Source organism: Polyergus mexicanus, unplaced genomic scaffold (assembly GCF_030449975.1).
Source record: "Polyergus mexicanus isolate NDT 795.1 unplaced genomic scaffold, iyPolMexi1.0 SCAF_7, whole genome shotgun sequence".
Classification (NCBI taxonomy): domain Eukaryota; kingdom Metazoa; phylum Arthropoda; class Insecta; order Hymenoptera; family Formicidae; genus Polyergus; species Polyergus mexicanus.
In genome coordinates, this window is record NW_027223327.1 from 8,653,247 (window position 1) to 8,673,865 (window position 20,619).

Below are 20,619 nucleotides of genomic sequence, written 5' to 3' on the forward strand. Positions count from 1 at the left end.
AAAATATTAAATGATGTGTAAATATTATTATACTTAATTATTTTAGATAGAAAAGTTGATCCAAGATCTTAATTTTTTTGTTTTTATAATATAAAATATTAAATTCTATAATGAAATAATTTAATTAATTGCGCGATTTTCAATTATAAAGTATATCAAGAGGAGTTATTTAATTATTTGGTATGTCATTCATGCTATCCTCGATCATTGATAATAAATTATAAGTGCAGTTGCAACGCGCATGCGTGTAATCGAGATAATCAGCTGTTCAAAATAATCAACCTATATTCGTTTTGCTGGCGCTTTTTATCTACTTTATATTCTTCTTCTTTCTTCGAAATTTATATTATTTAAAAAAATAGAGAAAGTAGAAGAGAGTGCAGTTCAAACGATAGAGTTTTTGCCCGTCACTGTAAAACTTATCAGAATAAATCAGCTGTTCTCTTAGTTACATTTTAATCACTCTTGAAAAAATTATTGTACGCATTTTAAATAGAGCAAATGCGAGAAAGTGCTATTAGAATGAACAAAATCTATTTGAAAAGAAATCTAAGATTTCTGTGAATCTTTTTCTCTTATTAGAAATCTAGTTATCTAATTATCTGACAAGTGTGTACGCTGTTCTAACCTGGTTCTCTTGTATATGCTATATAACTTTTTTGAGTTGAAAGCACTCTATAAAAAAACACTTCACTTACACCTAAACTTAGAATTAATTAAACATGTCACACCGTGATAACGATAACGATAGCATGCATAACTTGTTAGAGGAGAAGAGCATTGATCTGGAAAATTGTAGAAAATTAGTCAGATCGTACATCGATTTGGTAAGCTTTATTAAAATAAAATGCAAATCTCTACGATTAAGTATATATCTAACTTGTCATGTTTACTTTCAGCACCTGTACAGTGCCGCCTTGTTCTGGGCTGACAAAGTGGTATCACTGAGTAATGAGAACCCAAAAGATATATGCACTCTGGCACAATGTATGTATCTCATGAAACAATACCATCGTGCTGCGCATCTCATAAAAAGATATGGATTAGAGAAGGTAATTTTAATAATTGTTAATTTTTTAGATGAATATACATGACAGTTACAATTTTCCTTAACAAGAAACATCTTTATAATTTATTAAATTAAACAATGATATCTTTGTCGTTATAGACTGATATAATGTGTCACTACTTAACTGTGAGATGTTTACTAGAAGCGAAGGAATATAATGATGCTCTTCAAGTTATCAATGAATCCGAAATATGTACTAATATAACACAAACAGGTATTACATTTGCGGATCGTATGGACATTTTTCAGGATGCCCCAAAAAATGTAAGTAGATTTATACATCTATATACATAATATATTTGCAAAATAATAGTATAATAATATTATAATAATATTATTTATAGTTGTTCACTATATATTAATATTTAAGATGATTATGCATACAATTTTTTCTTGTAGGTTCAGAGCTCGATATTATATGTAAAAGGAAGAGTTTATGAAGCCATGGATAACAGAGCAGTAGCAACAGAGTGCTATAAACAAGCTCTACAATGTGATGTTTATTCGTACGAAGCGTTTGAAGCTTTGGTGCAAAATCAAATGCTTTCAGCCTCCGAAGGTATATATTATATTGACTATATTGAATATATCATATTTTTAAATAATTTAATGTAACGAATGCTAATTTAGAGCGAGAACTCTTGGAATCCTTACCATTTGCTGAACAATGCATGAAAGGTGAAGCGGAACTTCTACGACTGTTGTATGATAGCAAATTAAAAAAATATCAAGAGCCAAATACAAAGCAATCGTTAATTACATGCAATGTAATGGGAATTTGCGTCACTGACAGATTGGCAGACAATTTAGATATGCAAGTTGCAAAGGCTGAAAGATTATACTATAACTGTGATTATCATCAATGTTTCTCGCTTACAGAGAAGTAAGTAATCCAATTCCTATTGTGAAATATTTTTGTATTCCATAACAAAACATAACTTGATACTTTTAATGTTCAGGATTTTGAAAAAGGATCCGTACCACAACTCGTGTCTTCCGGTACACATTGCTTGCTTAGTTGAGCTTAAAAAAACTAATGGTAAGTTTTGTCATAATAAAAAAACATGTCAGCATTTAAATTTGTTAATGAGATATTTTCTTTTTAGCTTTATTTTATTTGGCACATAGATTAGTTGATTTGTATCCGGAAATGGCTTTAGCATGGTTTGCAGTCGGATGTTATTATTATACCATAGGTAATTACTATTTAATAGTTATTTTTTAAATATAATTAAATATCACTAAATATGAAAAGTATTGAAATAAAAAAATTTTAAGAATTTTAAATGATATAAATATTTGCGAATAAAAAATAAAAATTAAAAATTTTTCAATAACATTGTTATATTTAAGGTAAAAGCGACCAAGCAAGAAGATATTTAGCAAAGTCTACAGCATTGGATAGACTATTTGGTCCTGCTTGGTTGGCATATGGACATTCCTTTGCAGTAGAAAATGAACACGATCAAGCAATGGCTGCATATTTTAAAGCATCACAACTAATGAAAGGTTGTCATCTTCCCCTTTTGTATATCGGATTAGAGTGCGGTTTGACCAATAATCTAAAACTGGCTGACAAGTTCTTTCTACAAGCTCAAGGAATAGCACCAAATGATCCATTTGTGATACATGAAATGGGCGTTATATGCTTTTACAATTTAGAGTAAATATCACTTTTGTTATTTTGATATTCAATATCGTTGTGTCATCATTTATATTTGAAAAACTAAGATATTAAGTGTATCTTTTCGATTTATTCATGTAAGTTATCTAACATTATTTTTGTTAAACATAGTTACAAAAATGCTGAACGATTATTTAAGGAAGCCATGAAAAGCATTCAGGGCGATGTAAAAAATGTGATTTTGCCCAGTAAATGGGAAGCATTACTGAATAACTTGGGGCACACTTGTAGAAAAATGAAAAAATACGTCGAAGCATTAGAATATCATCAACAGGCGTTAGTCTTGGATCCATTAAATCCATCGACTTATTCATCGATCGGTTTTATTCACGCGTTAATGGGTAACATCCAGGAAGCAGTGGATGCTTTTCACAGAGCGCTCGGTCTCAGAAGGGACGACACATTTACCGCAACTATGTTGGGTTACGTAATGGAACAATTGATTGATGAGGCGCCACCATATCCTGGTATGTAATACAATTCAGTCGTTATTGTAATAATCGATTCAATTTTTACATCGCATTCTTAAATTCGTGGAATAAAATCGTGGAATTTGTTTACGAACGAAATTTTTCAGATGCGCCTACGGAAATACCGAAATACAAATCTGAAGACAGCGAAAGCAGACTGGAAAATTCCAGTAATGTAGGCAATAATTCAAGCAGTCAAGATATCGATAAATTAAGGGTGATTCTGTTCTCTAATAGCTGGGGAGAAAATTCCGGTAAAACGGGAAAGATCCGGGAAGATAGTACGTCCGGCAAAATGGAACGGCAAACGCGAGACGTCGTTAATTATTCGACCGGTGATAGCTCCGAAGTCGAAATGTTAGATTCATCGACCGCGCATATAGAATATAATTAAATCTGTCAATGTATAAAGCAAATAGTTTCGCTTAATTTTTCATATTTATTCTCCGCAGCATGTAATATTCGGCGTATTAAAACGATGATGTAAATAGTGTATATACATTTTTTATATACTCTAGTTTTGATACATCTTATAAAATTATGTGAATTTTTCTTGTAGCAAGATATATTTTATTTCATTGATATTGTATCAAACATGTGTTAGCTTGAAGAATAAAGGATACGAAGACAATTCTAATAGCTAATTTCAGATTTGAGGTATCTGTCGTGAAAAATAAAATTGAATATCTCTTTTCTTTAGGATCCACGTTCTTTATTTAAGCTTTTGGAAAAAGTTTTATTTTTTTAAGCTCTTGTTTTTTTTTTAATTTTACGTTTTTACATGATAGAGTATAAGAAAATAAAAAGATAATAATAAAATATATATGTATATTTTATTTTTATCTTATTTTATATATATATAATAAAGATGTTCACGATACGTTCAAAGATTCCGGATCGTCGCGGTCTTTGATGGAGCGTGCGTGTGAGGGAAAAGAGAGGGAGGGTGGGAGAGAAAGAAAGAAAATGCGAGCAGAGAAATCTTTAATTCATTCGGGGTGGTATAGCATGCGGAAGAATGGGCGTTTCACCGTTGTACCATCATCAATAAAATCGCAAAGGAGACGATTTTCGCAAGGAAAGGTCGGGAAAAGACAGCGCGGCGAATGCGTTTCGCGCGACGTGTTAAAATCTCCCACCGCGACCGGACGGATCCTTTATATCGAGGAATCATCAACCCCTCGCCCTTGCCACCGGTCGCTGCTGTTTATCATCGTCATTCGCACGTAACTTCTCGGGAGACGTGCAACACATGAAGCTTATCGCACGTTGTTATTAGTGGCGGACGACAGGACGACAGTCGAGTTGAGTCGGCGGCTCTCACTCGCTCACGTGTTCGTGTCTCTGGAGGCCGTGCGAGAGCGAGCCGTGTGTATCGTCAGCTGAATCTACATCGCTTACATCCCCGGAAATCGCTTCCTCCTCGCGACAGGACCGTCGACGAATTCTTTCTACGGACATGCCCACGCTAATGCAATCGGTAAGTCTCGTCATTCGTCCGCTTTTAAATTAAGACCCGATTATCCGGGATTAATGTCGGCTTCGGATTCGCGTTCAACGTATTGAGATGCCTAATATATACAATTTTAATCATATTTCTTATGATATTATGCCGCATATTTTATATCGCTCTACAAGTGCTGATATATAAATGGAGATTTGAACAAAGTCACATTTCAAGGATGTTGGAAGTCAAACCGATCGCGATTCTGTGATTTCACAATTACCACTTATTTTATCTCCAACGATCCTGGCGATTGCCATCTTTTCTTTCTTTTCTATCATTCTTCTGCTTGAAATGCTCGTTTATTAATTTGACGCTCTATATGGACGATATAAATAGGTATATATAGCAAAGGAATGTCCTGCGCCGAGAGCGAATGTAAATAAACACGGCGGCATACATATTATCGGAGCTGTAATACATATACGTAGGCGCGAGAAAATTTTATTCCCTCGGTGCGAATATATCAATATATCTTCGAGATATCTTCGTTCGAATACGTTTGCGATACGCAGACGGGATCGATGCATTCCTGCGCGATTGCCAAAAATTCTTGGGTCAATCGATTTGTACGAGGGGTGAGTCAATTGCGAAATTTGATAACGGACATGTGTTCTGGATTTATGATATCTTGAACGCGCGCGAAATTCCGATAAGATGTATTTCCGAGTTTATTGTAATAAATTTCTAAGCAATACAATTTTATCCGTTGCTATTATTATTATTTATGATTATTTTCACCATCGCCTTTATAATTAAATGATCTATTTCTACAATTTTTTTATTTAGAAAACTCATAAATATATAATCTTCCGTTTGAAAATATTAATAAGACCTTTTATTATCGCTTTTATTAATCAGACCATCATTTTGTTACCAGATTGATTACGATAATCTCGAGAGATACTCGATTATTTCGATGGAAAAGAATAGAAATCAGGAGAAATCATTTCAGGACTCATTTCAGACGAAAAGGACTCGGAGCGATACTACGTCATCGGTGACGTAGTAAACACAATGATAGAATTATCATGTGTACAAGTAATTCGACGGGTTTCGCCAAAAGCCAAAATTCCTGGAAAAGCCGTGGAATGTGTGTTTCTCGATATTCCCCCTTCCCTTCATTCTCTTAAAGAATGTTTTTCCCCCCTTTTTTTTTTGCGAATTCCATAAACGCGCCACGACCGGCAGCGTGGTGTCCTTCGGGAGGCGCGCTGTTTTCGTTCCTCGAGCGCGCCGCGCAGTCGATCGCCGTCGTTCGTATCGAGAGCGTGACACGTCGCGCGCCAATTGTTCCATTTCTTCGAGTAGAACGGGCCGCCCTCTCGTTATCACGACCACGAGGTGAGGAATAAGCGATATCGGCCGGGTGAGAAATACCGTAAAATATATATATTGTATATATATATATATATATATATATATATATATATTACATTTTGTATCGCGAGTTTATTTCGAATCGAGTCGGACACAATAATTTTCGCGAGTTTTAAACGATCTCGAAAAAGATCAGCGAAAGGATTTGAAAATTTGTGATTTTAATTACAAATTTATATTGAACTACGCGTGAGATATATAGGAGTGTTTTTTTTTTTTTTTCTTCTATGAAGATAATGTATATATTCGTATTTGTATATACCAAATCAGATTATGAGAAGAAACCACTTTCTCTCGAAGTCAATTCTTCATTTGCATATTTAACGTCTTTACAGCTTTTGCTAATTAAATAAAAGTAGTTCAATGTCTTTCGATCTCATTTTTCGATCGTTTAAAATTCAACGATTGTCGGTATCCGAATCAAGATGTTTTTCAGGATAGAAAAAATTGAAAAAATTGATTGATATCTCGATGTTAGAGAAATGATGCTTGAAAAATTTTGCGCTTGTAAAATATTATCCGTACACTAGATTCGCTTCCGCGACTGATAAGTAAATGTCGATTTTGCAGGCGGACATTTCACTGAGCGACGAGAGCGACGAAACGGACATCGAATTTGATCCAGAACCATCATCGATGCATCATCAGGATGCGACGACACAGAACCGGGAGCGTAGTAAGCTGCTACTGCGGAAGCTGAGCCAGACCCGCGAGCGGGAGCGTGGTCTGGTTCAGGAACGCGATCAAGAGCGCGAGAGATTGCATCAGTTGCAATCGATCAACAATTTATTGATCGATCTACCAACGCCGCCATCGCCTACGCATCTACCGAGTTACTCGCAGGATGCTTCTTCCTCTTTCCAATCTGACAAGAATGTCAGCATTGACGGTGAGACGAAACATTTTTTTTCCCGCTCTCTCTTTTGCATATTGTTTACTTATGTAAAAAATTATTTGAATTAAATGAAAGGTGAGATGATAAAGTTGTCTTCTAAAATTCTTTTAAAAACTGGGAATTGCCTTAAAGATTTTGATTCTATGGGTATTACTTAACTTTTTTACCTTGTTTGCGAAAGGATTAAAGTTTCTTCTGGATATTTATTAGATTATTTATTGCGCCAAATTTTTACTCCGTGAATGAGTGTATTAATTTTGTCCTTTTTTAACACATAGGCGGCAGTGCAATCTCGGATATGTTCGGATTGGGTTTGCCCCGAGGATCGCTGATGGGAAATCAATTGACGGTTGGCTCTCCGAGTTATCGTAATTATCAATTTGGCAATTGCGATCAAACCCAGGGATCTTCACAACAACAACACGAGGTACGCATATCTATCCATAGTCTATAGAGATTTATTCCAATGAAAATTTAAGATTCTAAATAATATTGTCGAGAAGAGAAAGTTTATTAAAAGAATGATAAAGTTTTTATTCATTGTGACGGATATCTTTGAATAATATATAAATGCATAGCAAATTATTTATGAGAAAGATATTTAATGCGGCTTTCGTTACAACTGGATAGAAGTAATAGAGAGTAGGTGGATTAGTAGGAGTCAGTATTTGATTGGTGCATCGTGATAAAACTTATATTTATCATCGAAATGCAAAATATTATATATAAATGGAAATCACATTTTACGTCAAGATAACATAATCTGTTAATTGATAAATAAGAGAACGCAATTTGATTATATCGACAAACTACAAAGTGTAATCAAATAGAAATTTTATCATAATATGTTTATTTTTAATTCAAAAATATTATTTTTTTATTTTATTATTTTACACTTTATATATTTTGCATTGTTATTTATATTTTTGAGAATTTATTATTAATATTTTACGAAAAAAATTATACTATGTTGCTATTACTTGCGAGGCATTGTTCACTATAATATAAGAACACATTTTACTCGACGATGATTTGATAAAAAAACGCGATTGCAATAATAACTTCAGCAAACTATAAATTTTACGTACAGAATGGCAATAAAAATGATAAATGTAACATAAAGCATATTGTACTGCAGAAATTTCTTCGACGGTGCAATAACTCGAACAATGATTATCCCATTGGAATAACTCCAACTATCTTATTTTCTTACTCGTGTTTTACGATTCTAATATTTAACTTTATCGATGTTCATCATATCGTATTATATATTTTACATACATATATATGTACGCATATATATATATATATATATATATATATATATATATATATATGCATACATATTTTACATCTTAGAATTATCGCGCTTTCCTAGCGATATCTTTTTCATGGCAAATTTCGAATCACAATATTTTATTAATAAAAATTCTATATATCATTTGTGTTTCTTTGATTATTAATTATATACATAAAATATTTAAATATACAAATATTTGAATATTCAAATATCGCAAAACAAAATTTATAACGAATTTTCAATAAATTTTGCTCAAGATATAAATATAATGATTTCGATATAAAATGAATATCGCGCGCTGGGATAGCTTCGATGACCGAGAATCCGTTGGTTCACGCGAGCCAAACGGCTCTATTAAAGGGAACGCCTTTTTCTGTTTAAATTGAGTCGGCGCAAAGTCGCTGCCATTTCAAGACACCGTGTCCTCTCACATATCGCATAATACTTCCTTTCAATTTGGACATATTCCAAGTACTTTGAAACGTATGTGTGCAAAGCGAATTCCACACTTTTTTCTACTATCTCGCAAATTTCGAGATGTGTTGCTTAACTAGAGTACGAAACCGTATCATATCCAAGTTTAATTTTCGATGCTACAGATATAATTGAAATTATTTTCACGTTTATATGTATCGAGATCTTTGAACTCATCGAGATATACTATCGATGATTTTATTTTGTAATAACGTTAATGATTGTGAGAGGAACGATTTATTTACTTTATGGTATAGAAGAGAGACGTGTGTACGCGCAGGATAAATAAAGATTTTGGCGGCTTTTGGTAATATGTGTAATTACTGTATTAATTACGTATGCTTATAGTGCCATCGCAATCATGGCTTTTGCTCGAATTCCTCTGGCCTGGATATTCCGAGCTCGCCGAATTCGGTGGCCACTCCCGGCAGCCCAAGCACACCCGGCAGCTTCGCATCGGATCTTTACAGCTATTCGTCCACTGCCAGTAATAGTACAAATACGCCGTCTTCACCAACTAGCCGACCATCATTTCAATATCCCGGCTCTTCGTCATCACCCATTGATTCGTCATGCTTTGGCCGTCCTATACGAGGTTGCTCTACTCCGTACAGGTAAGAAAAAAATCAAAAGATGAAAATAGTGAGAATGAAACATTGTAAGAGTGTATATTTCAAAAGTATAAAATGCATGCAATATAAAATAATTGATCAAATTTATTTCAAATACAAGAAGAAATATTTTTTTTTTCATAGTTATTTAAATTAACATTAAATTTTGATGAATGATATTTACTAATTTTAAATCACATATGATTGTGTGTGCATGTATATATATATATATATATATATATATATATATATTAATTCCATTCTATTAATTAATGAATTATATATTAATCAAATAAACAATATATATTTTATGACTATGTGTACATATACGAAATATTGCTGAGAATGATTATTGAATTCCTATATATTTCGTATATTCCACAAATGATAATTTATTGACGCCAGTGATTGCGGCAGCCCAACATTAGAATTCTCTCATTTTCTGGGATGTAACGGCTCGCGTTCCAACTCACCGGCAGATTCAGAGACAAGCGGTATCGGTAGCGCGGATGGTTCTTTATCCGACATAATAATGGTGAGAGAGTATTCCTTCCACAAAAATTCTTTTATTGTCTAAGATGCATCTCTGTATCATTTTCGTAAAATATCGCTAATTCGAAATTTCTGTTCGTAGAATTGTTTATCATTGAATTCCTCGTCGAATTCTTGCTTCCCGTCAGCCTTGGACTCCATAATGTCGAAGGCGAACACGTGCCCCAATAATAGAACGGCATTCGAGCGTATGGCTGTAAAAAAATATTTGTCATCGTTACAACAGAATCCAACAAGCTCGCATTATTATCAGCATCATCATGGAATCGGGCAAAATCGTAGCAATTTTCTCAATTCTCTCTTAAATCACGAAAAAAATTGTTGTACCGGTCTTGGAAGCGCCGCGCGTAGATTGGTTCAACCAGCGTCGCTTGATCGAGTAGCGAGATCCCATCGAAGTGCTGCTGGTACGTAGTGATACTTTTTATCTATTTACGCTGTACACAAGAAATTATTGGAATTATTTTGTTATTATTATTTGTACATGAATGTATGATATAACAAATTACCTAAATTTACTAAAATTACCTAAATAATACTAAATTACCTAAGTGGGAGATTCTGTAAACACTTATCAATTTATTTATATATCTCAGCACATTGTTATCCCACGTGCACTTGGAGCGGCTTTTTGCCACAAAGTACTGAGGAACCAGTCGCTTATTCGCCTAAAGTATTTCTGGGAGGTGTACCATGGGATGTTACGGAAGCCATTCTAATTTCGACGTTCAAACAATTTGGACCGGTTCGCGTCGAGTGGCCGACAAAGGCACCGTCCGCTCAGCCGAAAGGATATGCGTATATTATATTTGAATCGGAGAAACAGGTACGCGGCTATCAACATTTGATTACTCGGATAATACAAAGATTGTATAAATGATATATATATATATATCTTTCAGGTCAGAGCAATGTTGTCCTGCTGCACCCACGATATTACCAATGGTAAAAGATGGTATTATAAAATTATATCCAAACGTTCAAAGCCAAAAGATGTACGTTAATTGTATATATACATTTTTTTCAAAGATATATTGTTACACTAAATTCTTGTCACTATATTCCATTTTAGGTACAAGTGATTCCATGGATCCTCGAGAATAGCAACTATGTCAAATCTTCATCGCAAAGACTCGATGCGCATAAAACGGTATTTGTTGGTGCGCTGCACGGAATGCTAACGGCCGCAGGATTAGCGAAAGTCATGGATGATCTTTTTCATGGAGTCATTTATGCGGGTGCGTAATTGTCATCATTTATCTTGATTAAATATTACTTTTTAAATTTTATACACACTTTGTGTATGTTTCGTTTATTTATGCACGCAATTATTTTAAATAATACTATGTCAAAAATTAATAAGGTTTACTATCATAGGTATCGATACGGACAAGCACAAATATCCGATAGGCTCCGGTCGTGTTACATTCAGTACGAAACAATCGTACTTTAAAGCGATCACAGCTTCATTCATAGAAATTAAGACTGACAAATTTACGAAAAAGGTACGTCTGATTCTAAAACTACATGTAATATGACTATATTTATTATATATGTGTAAAAAGATTATATATTTTTATATTTGCATTTCTTTTACAGGTACAAGTGGACCCGTACATCGAAGAATCGATATGCTCCGGATGCGTTGTACAACAGGGACATTACTTCTGTCGCGATGTGGTATGTGAAAACAATTTAATTTTGTTGATTATTTTCTTATAATTTAAATCCTTTCATGTATATGTATATGGTATACATTTATTTAAATTCTGCCTGCATTTATGTTTAGGCATGTTTCCGGTACTTTTGCCGCAGCTGCTGGCAGTGGCAACATTCTGTAGACTCGATGTCACATCATACACCCTTGACGAGAAACTCAAAGACTAATCAAGTAATAGGGTTGAGTCCAAATTTCGGAATGAACAACTAACGTATGCTCTCGTATATCAAATACGACGATGATTTGAAGGAAGCGACAAAATCTTGTACACACGCGGACACAGTTCAGTACATTTGCTTTATGTTCGCTTTGCGTTCGTCGTCTTCCTCTCCTTTTTGTTCCTTTTTGACTTTTTCGGTTAACCGACGTTGCGCCGCCTGATCTAGAACATTGGGGTAATAGGGTGCAGACTTAGTTTTTATCGCGGAGCCACGGACAGCTAGGACTAGTCCAATGATACGGGGACATGTGCCGATTCACACCGCTGATTGAGCTTGCGGACGCGCAACGATTGGTTTATTATCGTTACCGTGCGTGCGAAAGGACAAGATAAATATTGAAAAATCGTGTTTGTAAAGAAAAGTTCCTATTGCGAACGCAGTTTTTACTACGTTCGAGCGCAAACGATGTACTTTTATTTAGTATGTTCACTTAAAGAGACAGGTTCTCTTATCGATTTTTTTACCGCGAAATAATACTATCATGCCGAGTACAGTAGGTGCTAGATTATAGCCATATGCATTAGAAATACGCATATATATATATACATATATACCTGTATACTCATACACATAGCGTATACACATTTTTTGTTAAAGTTGTGAGAGTCGAATTCTGGCTTTCGCAGTGACAATAATTTTTTACGCGAGACGATAGAGCTTCTTTATGGTAATTTGAGCTGGGCTCAATAAAACACGTAGAATTCTCAGAAAATCTATAATAATATCGTCATCATGCGTTTATCATGTTAAAGTATTACGCTTAATTCAATACGAACTGTTACAATAATGCTAGAAGGATTATTCTGAAGTGGCGAAAGTAATTATCCAGTAATTATTTGTCATTATTACATTGCGCGCGTGATATATATTCGATATTAATATGATGTAACGGGAGACTTTTCAAATGTATATTATATAACTCGCTGATCATTTTTCCATTATGATACTTGTCAATGACGTTAAACATTGTTAATTTTACGTTAGATTACAATGTATCTCTATATTCGATTGCGATAGTAAACGTGTATTGCGATTACTGACACGCAATCGACTGAATTTTTGTAGTATTAGCCGGAGCGAGCGGTTGTTACAGATATTTCGCTCATATGGACTGTTTAACGGTTGACGAAATGGAGAAGTACATGGTCTACGATTCTGGCGCGGATTGTAGGGAATTGATTCGTTTTTATTTTTTTTTTATTTTTTTCTTATTATGTATAATTATGTTGCAGCTCTCTTCTTTGAATACAGTTCAACCTTTATTCGTGTTTCTCCCGTTTTGATACATTTTTGTTGAATTAAAAGCCATATTTTTGCAGATATCTGATGCCTGTTTTTATTTTTTTTTCTCTTCTGCCATAATAATTGCCAATAATTGTTTCAGCCTTGTTAGTGGTGAATATCATTGAGACGTATTGACGCAACATCTTTTTAGATTTACAAGAATGGACATGTTTTCATCAATCATATTTTATAACAAATTATCAATAGCTTATCAAGCATTGTTTCAGCCTTGTCGGTGGTAAATATTATCGAGAGAGTATATTGATACAGAATTTCTTAGATTAGCATATTCTTATCGATATCGTATTTTATAATAAAATATAATTGCATTAATTATATATATTTTAATCTAACTTATGCTAATTAATTAAAAGAGAAATTAACATAAGTAAAAATATTTTACTCTTTGTTTTAATCTTTTTATATCAAACAGAAGAAAATGTTGATTGCAAGGCTGAAACAGTTTAGACAATTTTTTACACACATTTCACGTTTTTACACATTAATTCGTTTATCTCTGTGTTAAAAATATTATAGAACAATGTTTAGTTATTTTATGTTTGAGTTTTAACATTATGCACTTGTTATATTTTAGCAGTGAATAATGATAACGTTAGATTATTAAGAAGAAAGTAAAATCTCGATAGAAATAAGATTGATATACTATATATTCGGCCGCGCGCAATTTACCTTACAACAAATATGCAAATGTATGAAAATCTGTCACTAAAAGTCTAAGACTGTCCATCTAGGTGATAACAAAGAATTTTTACCGCAGTTAAGTATAAAGCTAATATCTTCTAAGAAACATTATATATATATATATATATATATATATATATATATATATATATATATATATAATTATATATATACTCCATTAAATATATCACATGTATACGGTTCACAGACATGTGGAACAATAACGTGGTTACTACATATATAAGCAATTATTTTAAAAAAGTGCTTTAAAATATAACTGATAAAAATATTATATATATACATACATGCTTTCTTGATCAAAGCGTTTTGGATATATTTCAATGACGATTAATCAGTTACGATTAATCTATAAATTAGTCTATGCAATGACAGCATTATCTGTTTCAATAGAAGAGATTTTATCCGGGACAAATTTTATTAATCTATAGCATATTGTTTGAAAAGGTTTCAATAAGTCGTGCCTTTTAACATAATCCTCATATAAATTTTTTTACACAGCAGATATAAATTATCTTTTTAACTATGTAAGCACCCGAATCTCTTTGGTAAGTGCCAATTACGTGGGTATTCTATGCCCAATATAAGCCTTCGAAGTTTTATATATATACTTACGTAATTAAATGACTGATTCTGATAGAACGATTGATATATCGTTTGCTTGAATTCCTATCAGAATAAATTGTTCAATTAATAAAATATGGAATTCTTTTTGAAAACTTATACGAGCACATTAAATTACCAGGCACGCTAAATAATTCTAGGTCATGTAATATCAATCACGATTATCGTGCGAAAAAATAAATACAATATCGCGATATATTTTTTAACGACATGATTGATAGTTGTTATATTACCTAATGATTTCATACATTTAAACAAATATTAGTTAATTATCACTTTTACTGATTCTGGAATGAGCGTTAAGCTCATCATTGGAGAATATTTTCTAATATTATACATATTTACTCTTCTATATACGAGAATTATTCTGAATATTTAATATAGAATGATTGAGAAGACTGTTGTCATATAATGCTTAAAAAAATGTTATTAGCTTTTAAAGAAATTAGATCAATAAAACAAATTAAAACAAACTATTTTTTAATATAAACTAAAATATTAAGTTTATAGCGTCGGCCAATATATATTGACGTACTAAGACCTAGATCGATTCGTAGATTATATCGCGGATAGATTTAAAGTATTTTTTATTTTAAGCTCAGGTAAGAGAAGTGCCTCTTCTATTCTCTTTAGCTTTTATCGATAACGTTTAAAAATTAATTCGCAAAATAATATAATGATTTTTGTTGATATATTAACGTATAAAATATAAGAAGTTTTACGATACTCTCTACCATTTGTGTAAATCTGATAGATCTAATATAACAAAATAAAAAAACGTAGTTTCAGATTTTTAAATATAAGATACTTCCAATATGCAGTTAATGTACAATTTAAACTTTACTCATCGCTCATGTTTGACTAAAAATGTATTCATTTGATATATTTCAATCGTATCGATATCGAAATATTTACATCGAAAAAATCAAACTCAAAATCAATTAATCACACATTAATTAAGGCATTTCACTTTTTTCTACAATATATGTACGGAGCGTATGTATCTGCCACATCGTTATTAAAGAATTCTTGATGATTTTACAAGTGGTATCGATTTAATAGAAATTTGATAGAGTTTTCTTCAATCTTGTTGTATGTTATTTAACATTAAAAAATTAAATACAACATAAGAAAGCCTTTAATTAAGTGGTCTTTATTTAAATAGCTGTAATGAAGATATAGAATAATGTATCATTGATAAATTATTTAACACATTTATTTATTAAAAATAAAAAGGATATTACTTGTACGATAAAGAAATTATAATAAAATAAAGCATGTGAATTTCCTTATTATACATATTTATATATTATTTATATATTATACATACAACACTTTATGTATTTCTTTTAATTTTATAGCAAAATTTACATTTGTAGATGAAATATATAAAGTAATGTATATAATGTGTGTAAGCCTAAATAAATATTAATAATTTGATGTTATTATACATAATATATACAGCTCTACATCATTTTTAATAATCAATGTAACGATAAAACTTTCTTATCTAACAACTTTTCAACTTTTTAGTTGTTGGTTAAAAGCCTGATAAAGCCCGATTAACGATGATATTGTGCCAAGTGCACCAACATGCCATGTTTTTAAACAGCCTCCCCAAAGTATGCCCGGTGGTAAGTAACTAATTGCATAAGTAATATCCAGAGCAAGACGTGTGCATATCAATAATGCATTCTGTCGTTGCTCGTTGATCTCTTTCAATGTGTTTCTATATATTTGATAAAACAAATAAATATTATTGTAAATATAGAGTTATATTAAAAAATTCATAAGAATATAATACTTACTGTGCATCAGGATTACTTTTTTTCAAATCTGTTTTATATTTCTGAAGGTTTTTGAATAGTCTCAGTGATCTTAAATAATAATTATTTTATTAAACAAAGATATTTTGCATTTCTGTTTTAATATTTATACTAAAATTGAATATATCTGTAACACATGCATACTTCTAATTGTTGCATGAAACTTTACTTTTTAACACAACATAAAAAATATTCTTCAATACAGAAATACTTTTCACAAATATATTAAAAATAATATTTTATTTTACCTAAGTAAGGATAGGTGTAAAGAAACTATCCAAAACCAAGTTGTAGCGACATCCCATTTGTCAACATTGATTGATATGATATTGTGCTGACCAGCCCAAGAAATGTGCTCTACAGGAGAATAAATTATGTCTATTACATTTTGTATCACTTGACTCCATTTAATCAACCAGTCAGGTTCCTATAATTAAATTATATATGAAATTTTAATGATTCTAAAAATAGAGCTTAACATAATTCTACAGTATTCTTTGGATAAATAAAACTTTCAGCTGTACAAGGTATTATTTTATTTTAATTTTTAATCATCTGAGCACATAATTTCCAATTGACATTATCATATAAATAAACAAGAGTTTACCTTTTTCCCCCATCCATATGTCATAATGTAGTGAAGCATTGGTAGATCATCTAATAAGCGCAACATCACTCTGCATTCACTCATTTGACTTCCAAAGGTCTTAAGTTTTTTTTCAGTATTCTTAGATGAAGTACACACAGTAAGTAACTTTGCCGAATAAGAAAGGGTCCTTAATATTTTGTCTCTGCCAGAATATGTCTTCAAATAATCATTTATAAGTATAAGATCCATTTCATTAGCTTCTTATATATTATTTGCAAGTGGAAGAATATTAATTAAGGCACTTAACAATTTGTAACATTGGCTTTTGAGAGAATACGCGATCGCGAAACTTAGAGATTCGTTTACATTACGAGCCGTTATATCGATTTTACACGAAGTTATTGCCACCGTAAAATTATACGAGCGAGCGTGCTCAATTTATGAATGACAAGTCGCGCAACCACTCGTGGATACTAAATAAAAATTGTTGCTGCTACTACTACTACTACGCCCGTACATAACATATGGCAAACGTACAGCTGATTTGGATAATCACGTGATCTATAAGCGAAGATGTGCGAACGCAAAAACGCCATATTTTGTAGAAAGGCCTCACAATTTCGAGTTCGTCACAAAATGTTGTCACAACAGCTGTAATAATTTTGTTGCCTTTTACCTTTTCTTTGGAGTCGCAGTTTAATTCTTGAGCGACAAATAAAATCGAAGAGAAATGAGTGACGAATATAGTTTTAGATTTTATCATTTTATTGTTACCTTTCTATATTCGCGTTGACGTTTCATCTTCAGGCGGGAATCTCGAAATATTCATGCTTTTTCCATCAGCTTTTTCAGATCAGCCTGAAAATGCGGCCGAGTATTCTGAAAAGCAGCTTGGAGAATGCTTCTTTCAGCATTATATTTCAGGTATACCGACAAAAACGTGAAAGAGTTTCTGTGATTATAACTAAGTTACATATTTTGCCTTCAGACCCTTTCCAAGGATTTTATTGTATTTATGCAATTTTTCTTCTTTCCTCCCTCTTCTCATTTTAATACGTGTATAACTTTCTCGATATTATTTATTGGAGCTAATTTATTTCTACATTATATGCAAAAACTTTATTATATAAAATTATGGATTAAGTGAAATTTTCTTGTTTCAGATATTCTGTCGCTGTGTCACGTTTCTCTTGAACGCGTTTGTCGTCCGACATGTAGGTCAAGCTATTTTGGGTGTTATTAATGTGAGATTATTGTTACTGGAATCTATGATACTGTTCTTATCACGAGAACCATTCATGAAAGCATGTCTAACTAATACAGCAGAACATAATTGGGCCCAAGTTGTGAATTTACTCTGGCTGACGTTAGTTTGTCATTATCTTGTTTATCACATATACCCTAATTATTCCCAATCAATAGAATTATACAGATTAATTAATGTTTTCTAGAGTACCCATATGTTTTGTGATGTCTTTCCTATTTGGATACATTTGGTTATTCGTGCTCTCTACTACAGAGGTGTTACCATCGTACTATACGTTTGCAGTTTGGGCAGTCGGATTATCATGCATCATAGAACTGTCTTCCCTGATTGTTCAATTAGTCGCGAACGCATTTCTATTTGTTAGGCTTAAAGTAAGACAATAGAAAAAAGAAATGAAATTGTTCAAACAATGTGAGAGCATTTCATATGTGGTGCTTATCCTTTCAGATAATTCTAGACACAATCATGATTGCTATTCGCACTATGACATTTGTTCTATTAATATTATATCATCCAGAGAATGCATTACTTGCATTCGGTACAGCTCAGCTTGTTGCAGCAGTATTTTATACAACTAGTCACTATGCATACTTTCACTATCACATCTCAAAGTTGAACAAATGCTCGCAGAAACGAAGAATGTCTTTAAGAGATAGTAGTGATGAATACATGGTAAGAGAGTTTCCCTTTCGTACTGTGAAGGACTTTTTACCTGGGCAGCTGGAAAATAATGTATGTAAATATGTAATCGCGTGAGCTGTCATTATTCTTTAAGAACAATACAATAGTTATTTCGTAGGATTCATATCTTGATAAAAAGTTAACTATTCTTACATGGAGCTTCTTTAGGCAAGGAATATTGAAACAAATTCTGACGGAAGGCGAGAGGTTGATTATGACTATAATGCCAGTATTGACATTCACAGAACAGGTAATTTGATAAATTTGTAAATTAATATTGTAATATCATTATCAGAGATACACTGACTCTTACTTTGATTCCTTAAGGGTACTTATGAGATTGTGAATAATTTGGGTTCGTTAGCTGCTAGATTTATTTTCCGTCCAATCGAAGAAAGCGGATATTTTTATTTCACACAAATAGTAAAGAGAGACAAACCAATATCTAATCAAAATCCAGTGAGTAATGATTTTTATAAGATAAAAACATGTTTATAATAAGTATATATAAACTATGATATTTTCAGGCGGATATACAAGAGAGCGTGAATGTGTTGACACATTTGTGTTCGATTGTTACATCTATTGGTCTAATTGTTCTAGTATTCGGTCAGTCCTATTCGAGCACATTGCTCTGGCTATACGGCGGCTCGAGACTGACCTTACCCTTACCTGTTCTTCTGCTAAGAGCGCACTGTCTTGCTGTATTATTGTTAGGAATTAACGGCGTGACAGAATGTTACACTAACGCGACAGCTGACAGCGCGACCATAAATAAGAGTAATGTTATCATGGTCTACGAATCTATCGCGTTCTTGGGCGCATCGTATCTGTTTGCCATTTGGTTTGGTCCAGTCGGTTTTATCTTCGGCAATTGCGTAAATATGAGCCTAAGAATCATACATTCGGCGATGTTCATTAATAAAAGACATCGGGACACAATATATCGTCCTCTATGTGGATTAGTACCGAAGCCCATGTTCTCAGCATCTCTACTCGTTGCGGCATTCATTACTAATTTATCACAAGTAAATTATCTCGTTTTTAATTTTTCTATATACACGCACACATTTATATAATTATTCTAAATTTAATGTAAAGTCGTTTCTCTATTTCTTATAGGCTTACTTCTTCCCAGCTGAAAAAATATTGCATCTATTGATTGGAATAACGATGTTTATGATTGTACTTACATCGTGGATGTACGAAAATCACGAATTGCTTAAGCTTGCTACAAACATGTGGTACAAAAGAAGAAACAAACAAGAAAAGAGCGACTGAAAGTCCTTAAATCTTGTATATTGTTTTATTTATGATTTATATATGTAAATTATACAAACTCGTAATGCAATAGATTAATTGCATTTCACGAGCTTGTAAATGTTAAAAAATTATAATATAAAAATATTTATTTTATATATAATTAATTATAAATTCCTCTATATGTAATAAAAGTCATATTTACATGTATTAAAATTCTTTATTAATAATTTGTTTTTAATAATGAAATAAAATGTTTCTAAGCATATCTTATTTCAGATATAATTACGAGTTTTAGACGTGTGTGTAATCATTATTTTAAGTCGGTATGTAGAACAGATCTTTATAGCTAAATTGGCTGTGCAGAGACTCAGAGTTTATCTTTCTCCTTCCAATGTGGAGAGAAAAAGATAAACTCTGAACTAGTGCCACTAGCTAGTGTAGCCAGTTCAGTTATAAAGAACAGACCTAAAATGTAAGAAAGTGCA

The 20,619-nt window shown here is 32.4% G+C and overlaps 4 protein-coding genes across 9 annotated transcripts; 3 read left to right on the forward strand and 1 right to left on the reverse strand.

The window, feature by feature from the left end:
• The first annotated feature begins 278 nt into the window (after nucleotides 1-278).
• Nucleotides 279-3,835, forward strand: Cdc16 (cell division cycle protein 16). Its single transcript, XM_070298436.1, has 10 exons — nucleotides 279-827; nucleotides 900-1,052; nucleotides 1,169-1,333; nucleotides 1,469-1,628; nucleotides 1,700-1,952; nucleotides 2,029-2,108; nucleotides 2,176-2,265; nucleotides 2,423-2,732; nucleotides 2,865-3,220; nucleotides 3,331-3,835. Exons 1-10 carry the CDS (start codon nucleotides 723-725, stop codon nucleotides 3,615-3,617), a joined length of 1,959 nt encoding a protein of 652 aa, XP_070154537.1. The 5' UTR covers nucleotides 279-722; the 3' UTR covers nucleotides 3,618-3,835.
• Nucleotides 3,836-4,218: 383 nt separating this feature from the next.
• Nucleotides 4,219-13,202, forward strand: Orb (polyadenylation element binding protein orb). 4 transcript variants are annotated; one of them, XM_070298660.1, is made up of 12 exons: nucleotides 4,219-4,703; nucleotides 6,678-6,996; nucleotides 7,281-7,429; nucleotides 9,125-9,390; nucleotides 9,805-9,922; nucleotides 10,022-10,346; nucleotides 10,536-10,765; nucleotides 10,842-10,934; nucleotides 11,012-11,177; nucleotides 11,317-11,444; nucleotides 11,539-11,619; nucleotides 11,729-13,202. In XM_070298660.1, the coding sequence occupies exons 1-12, from the start codon at nucleotides 4,683-4,685 to the stop codon at nucleotides 11,867-11,869; spliced, it is 2,037 nt and encodes a 678-aa protein (XP_070154761.1). In that variant the 5' UTR covers nucleotides 4,219-4,682; the 3' UTR covers nucleotides 11,870-13,202. The 4 variants fall into 4 exon arrangements, with proteins under 4 accessions (XP_070154761.1, XP_070154760.1, XP_070154763.1 ...); XM_070298659.1 differs by having other exon boundaries at nucleotides 4,220-4,703; nucleotides 9,793-9,922; XM_070298662.1 differs by lacking the exon at nucleotides 4,219-4,703 and adding an exon at nucleotides 5,939-6,096 and having other exon boundaries at nucleotides 9,793-9,922.
• Nucleotides 13,203-15,825: 2,623 nt separating this feature from the next.
• Nucleotides 15,826-17,503, reverse strand: Pex11c (Peroxin 11c). Its single transcript, XM_070298618.1, has 4 exons — nucleotides 16,942-17,503; nucleotides 16,583-16,761; nucleotides 16,317-16,385; nucleotides 15,826-16,237 (listed from the first exon to the last, which is right to left on the reverse strand). The coding sequence occupies exons 1-4, from the start codon at nucleotides 17,170-17,172 to the stop codon at nucleotides 16,030-16,032; spliced, it is 687 nt and encodes a 228-aa protein (XP_070154719.1). The 5' UTR covers nucleotides 17,173-17,503; the 3' UTR covers nucleotides 15,826-16,029.
• LOC138934647 (man(5)GlcNAc(2)-PP-dolichol translocation protein RFT1) lies at nucleotides 17,032-20,299 on the forward strand. Of its 3 annotated transcripts, XM_070298616.1 has the most exons (9): nucleotides 17,032-17,080; nucleotides 17,767-17,847; nucleotides 18,087-18,289; nucleotides 18,375-18,561; nucleotides 18,638-18,922; nucleotides 18,990-19,121; nucleotides 19,199-19,330; nucleotides 19,399-19,899; nucleotides 19,994-20,299. In XM_070298616.1, exons 2-9 carry the CDS (start codon nucleotides 17,788-17,790, stop codon nucleotides 20,150-20,152), a joined length of 1,659 nt encoding a protein of 552 aa, XP_070154717.1. In that variant the 5' UTR covers nucleotides 17,032-17,080; nucleotides 17,767-17,787; the 3' UTR covers nucleotides 20,153-20,299. The 3 variants fall into 3 exon arrangements, with proteins under 3 accessions (XP_070154717.1, XP_070154716.1, XP_070154718.1); XM_070298615.1 differs by lacking the exon at nucleotides 17,032-17,080 and having other exon boundaries at nucleotides 17,465-17,847; XM_070298617.1 differs by lacking the exons at nucleotides 17,032-17,080; nucleotides 17,767-17,847 and having other exon boundaries at nucleotides 18,081-18,167; nucleotides 18,247-18,289; nucleotides 19,994-20,298.
• The last annotated feature ends 320 nt before the right edge of the window (nucleotides 20,300-20,619 follow it).

Excerpts from the sequence above, each read along its gene's own strand:
- LOC138934647 (XM_070298616.1), top strand. The coding sequence starts at position 17,788 with ATGCGGCCGAGTATTCTGAAAAGCAGCTTGGAGAATGCTTCTTTCAGC. Across the intron at positions 17,848-18,086 it reads CTTTCAGCATTATATTTCAG|ATATTCTGTCGCTGTGTCAC; the intron begins GTATACCGACAA and ends TTCTTGTTTCAG. Across the intron at positions 19,122-19,198 it reads TATTGACATTCACAGAACAG|GGTACTTATGAGATTGTGAA; the intron begins GTAATTTGATAA and ends TGATTCCTTAAG.
- Orb (XM_070298659.1), top strand. The coding sequence starts at position 4,683 with ATGCCCACGCTAATGCAATCG. Across the intron at positions 4,704-6,677 it reads TGCCCACGCTAATGCAATCG|GCGGACATTTCACTGAGCGA; the intron begins GTAAGTCTCGTC and ends TCGATTTTGCAG. Across the intron at positions 11,620-11,728 it reads ATTACTTCTGTCGCGATGTG|GCATGTTTCCGGTACTTTTG; the intron begins GTATGTGAAAAC and ends ATTTATGTTTAG.
- Pex11c (XM_070298618.1), bottom strand. The coding sequence starts at position 17,172 with ATGGATCTTATACTTATAAATGATTATTTGAAGACATATTCTGGCAGA. Across the intron at positions 16,762-16,941 it reads CATATGGATGGGGGAAAAAG|GAACCTGACTGGTTGATTAA; the intron begins GTAAACTCTTGT and ends ATTTAATTATAG. Across the intron at positions 16,386-16,582 it reads TTACACCTATCCTTACTTAG|ATCACTGAGACTATTCAAAA; the intron begins GTAAAATAAAAT and ends TTATTATTTAAG.
- Cdc16 (XM_070298436.1), top strand. The coding sequence starts at position 723 with ATGTCACACCGTGATAACGATAACGATAGCATGCATAACTTGTTAGAG. Across the intron at positions 1,053-1,168 it reads AAAGATATGGATTAGAGAAG|ACTGATATAATGTGTCACTA; the intron begins GTAATTTTAATA and ends TTGTCGTTATAG. Across the intron at positions 2,733-2,864 it reads ATATGCTTTTACAATTTAGA|TTACAAAAATGCTGAACGAT; the intron begins GTAAATATCACT and ends TGTTAAACATAG.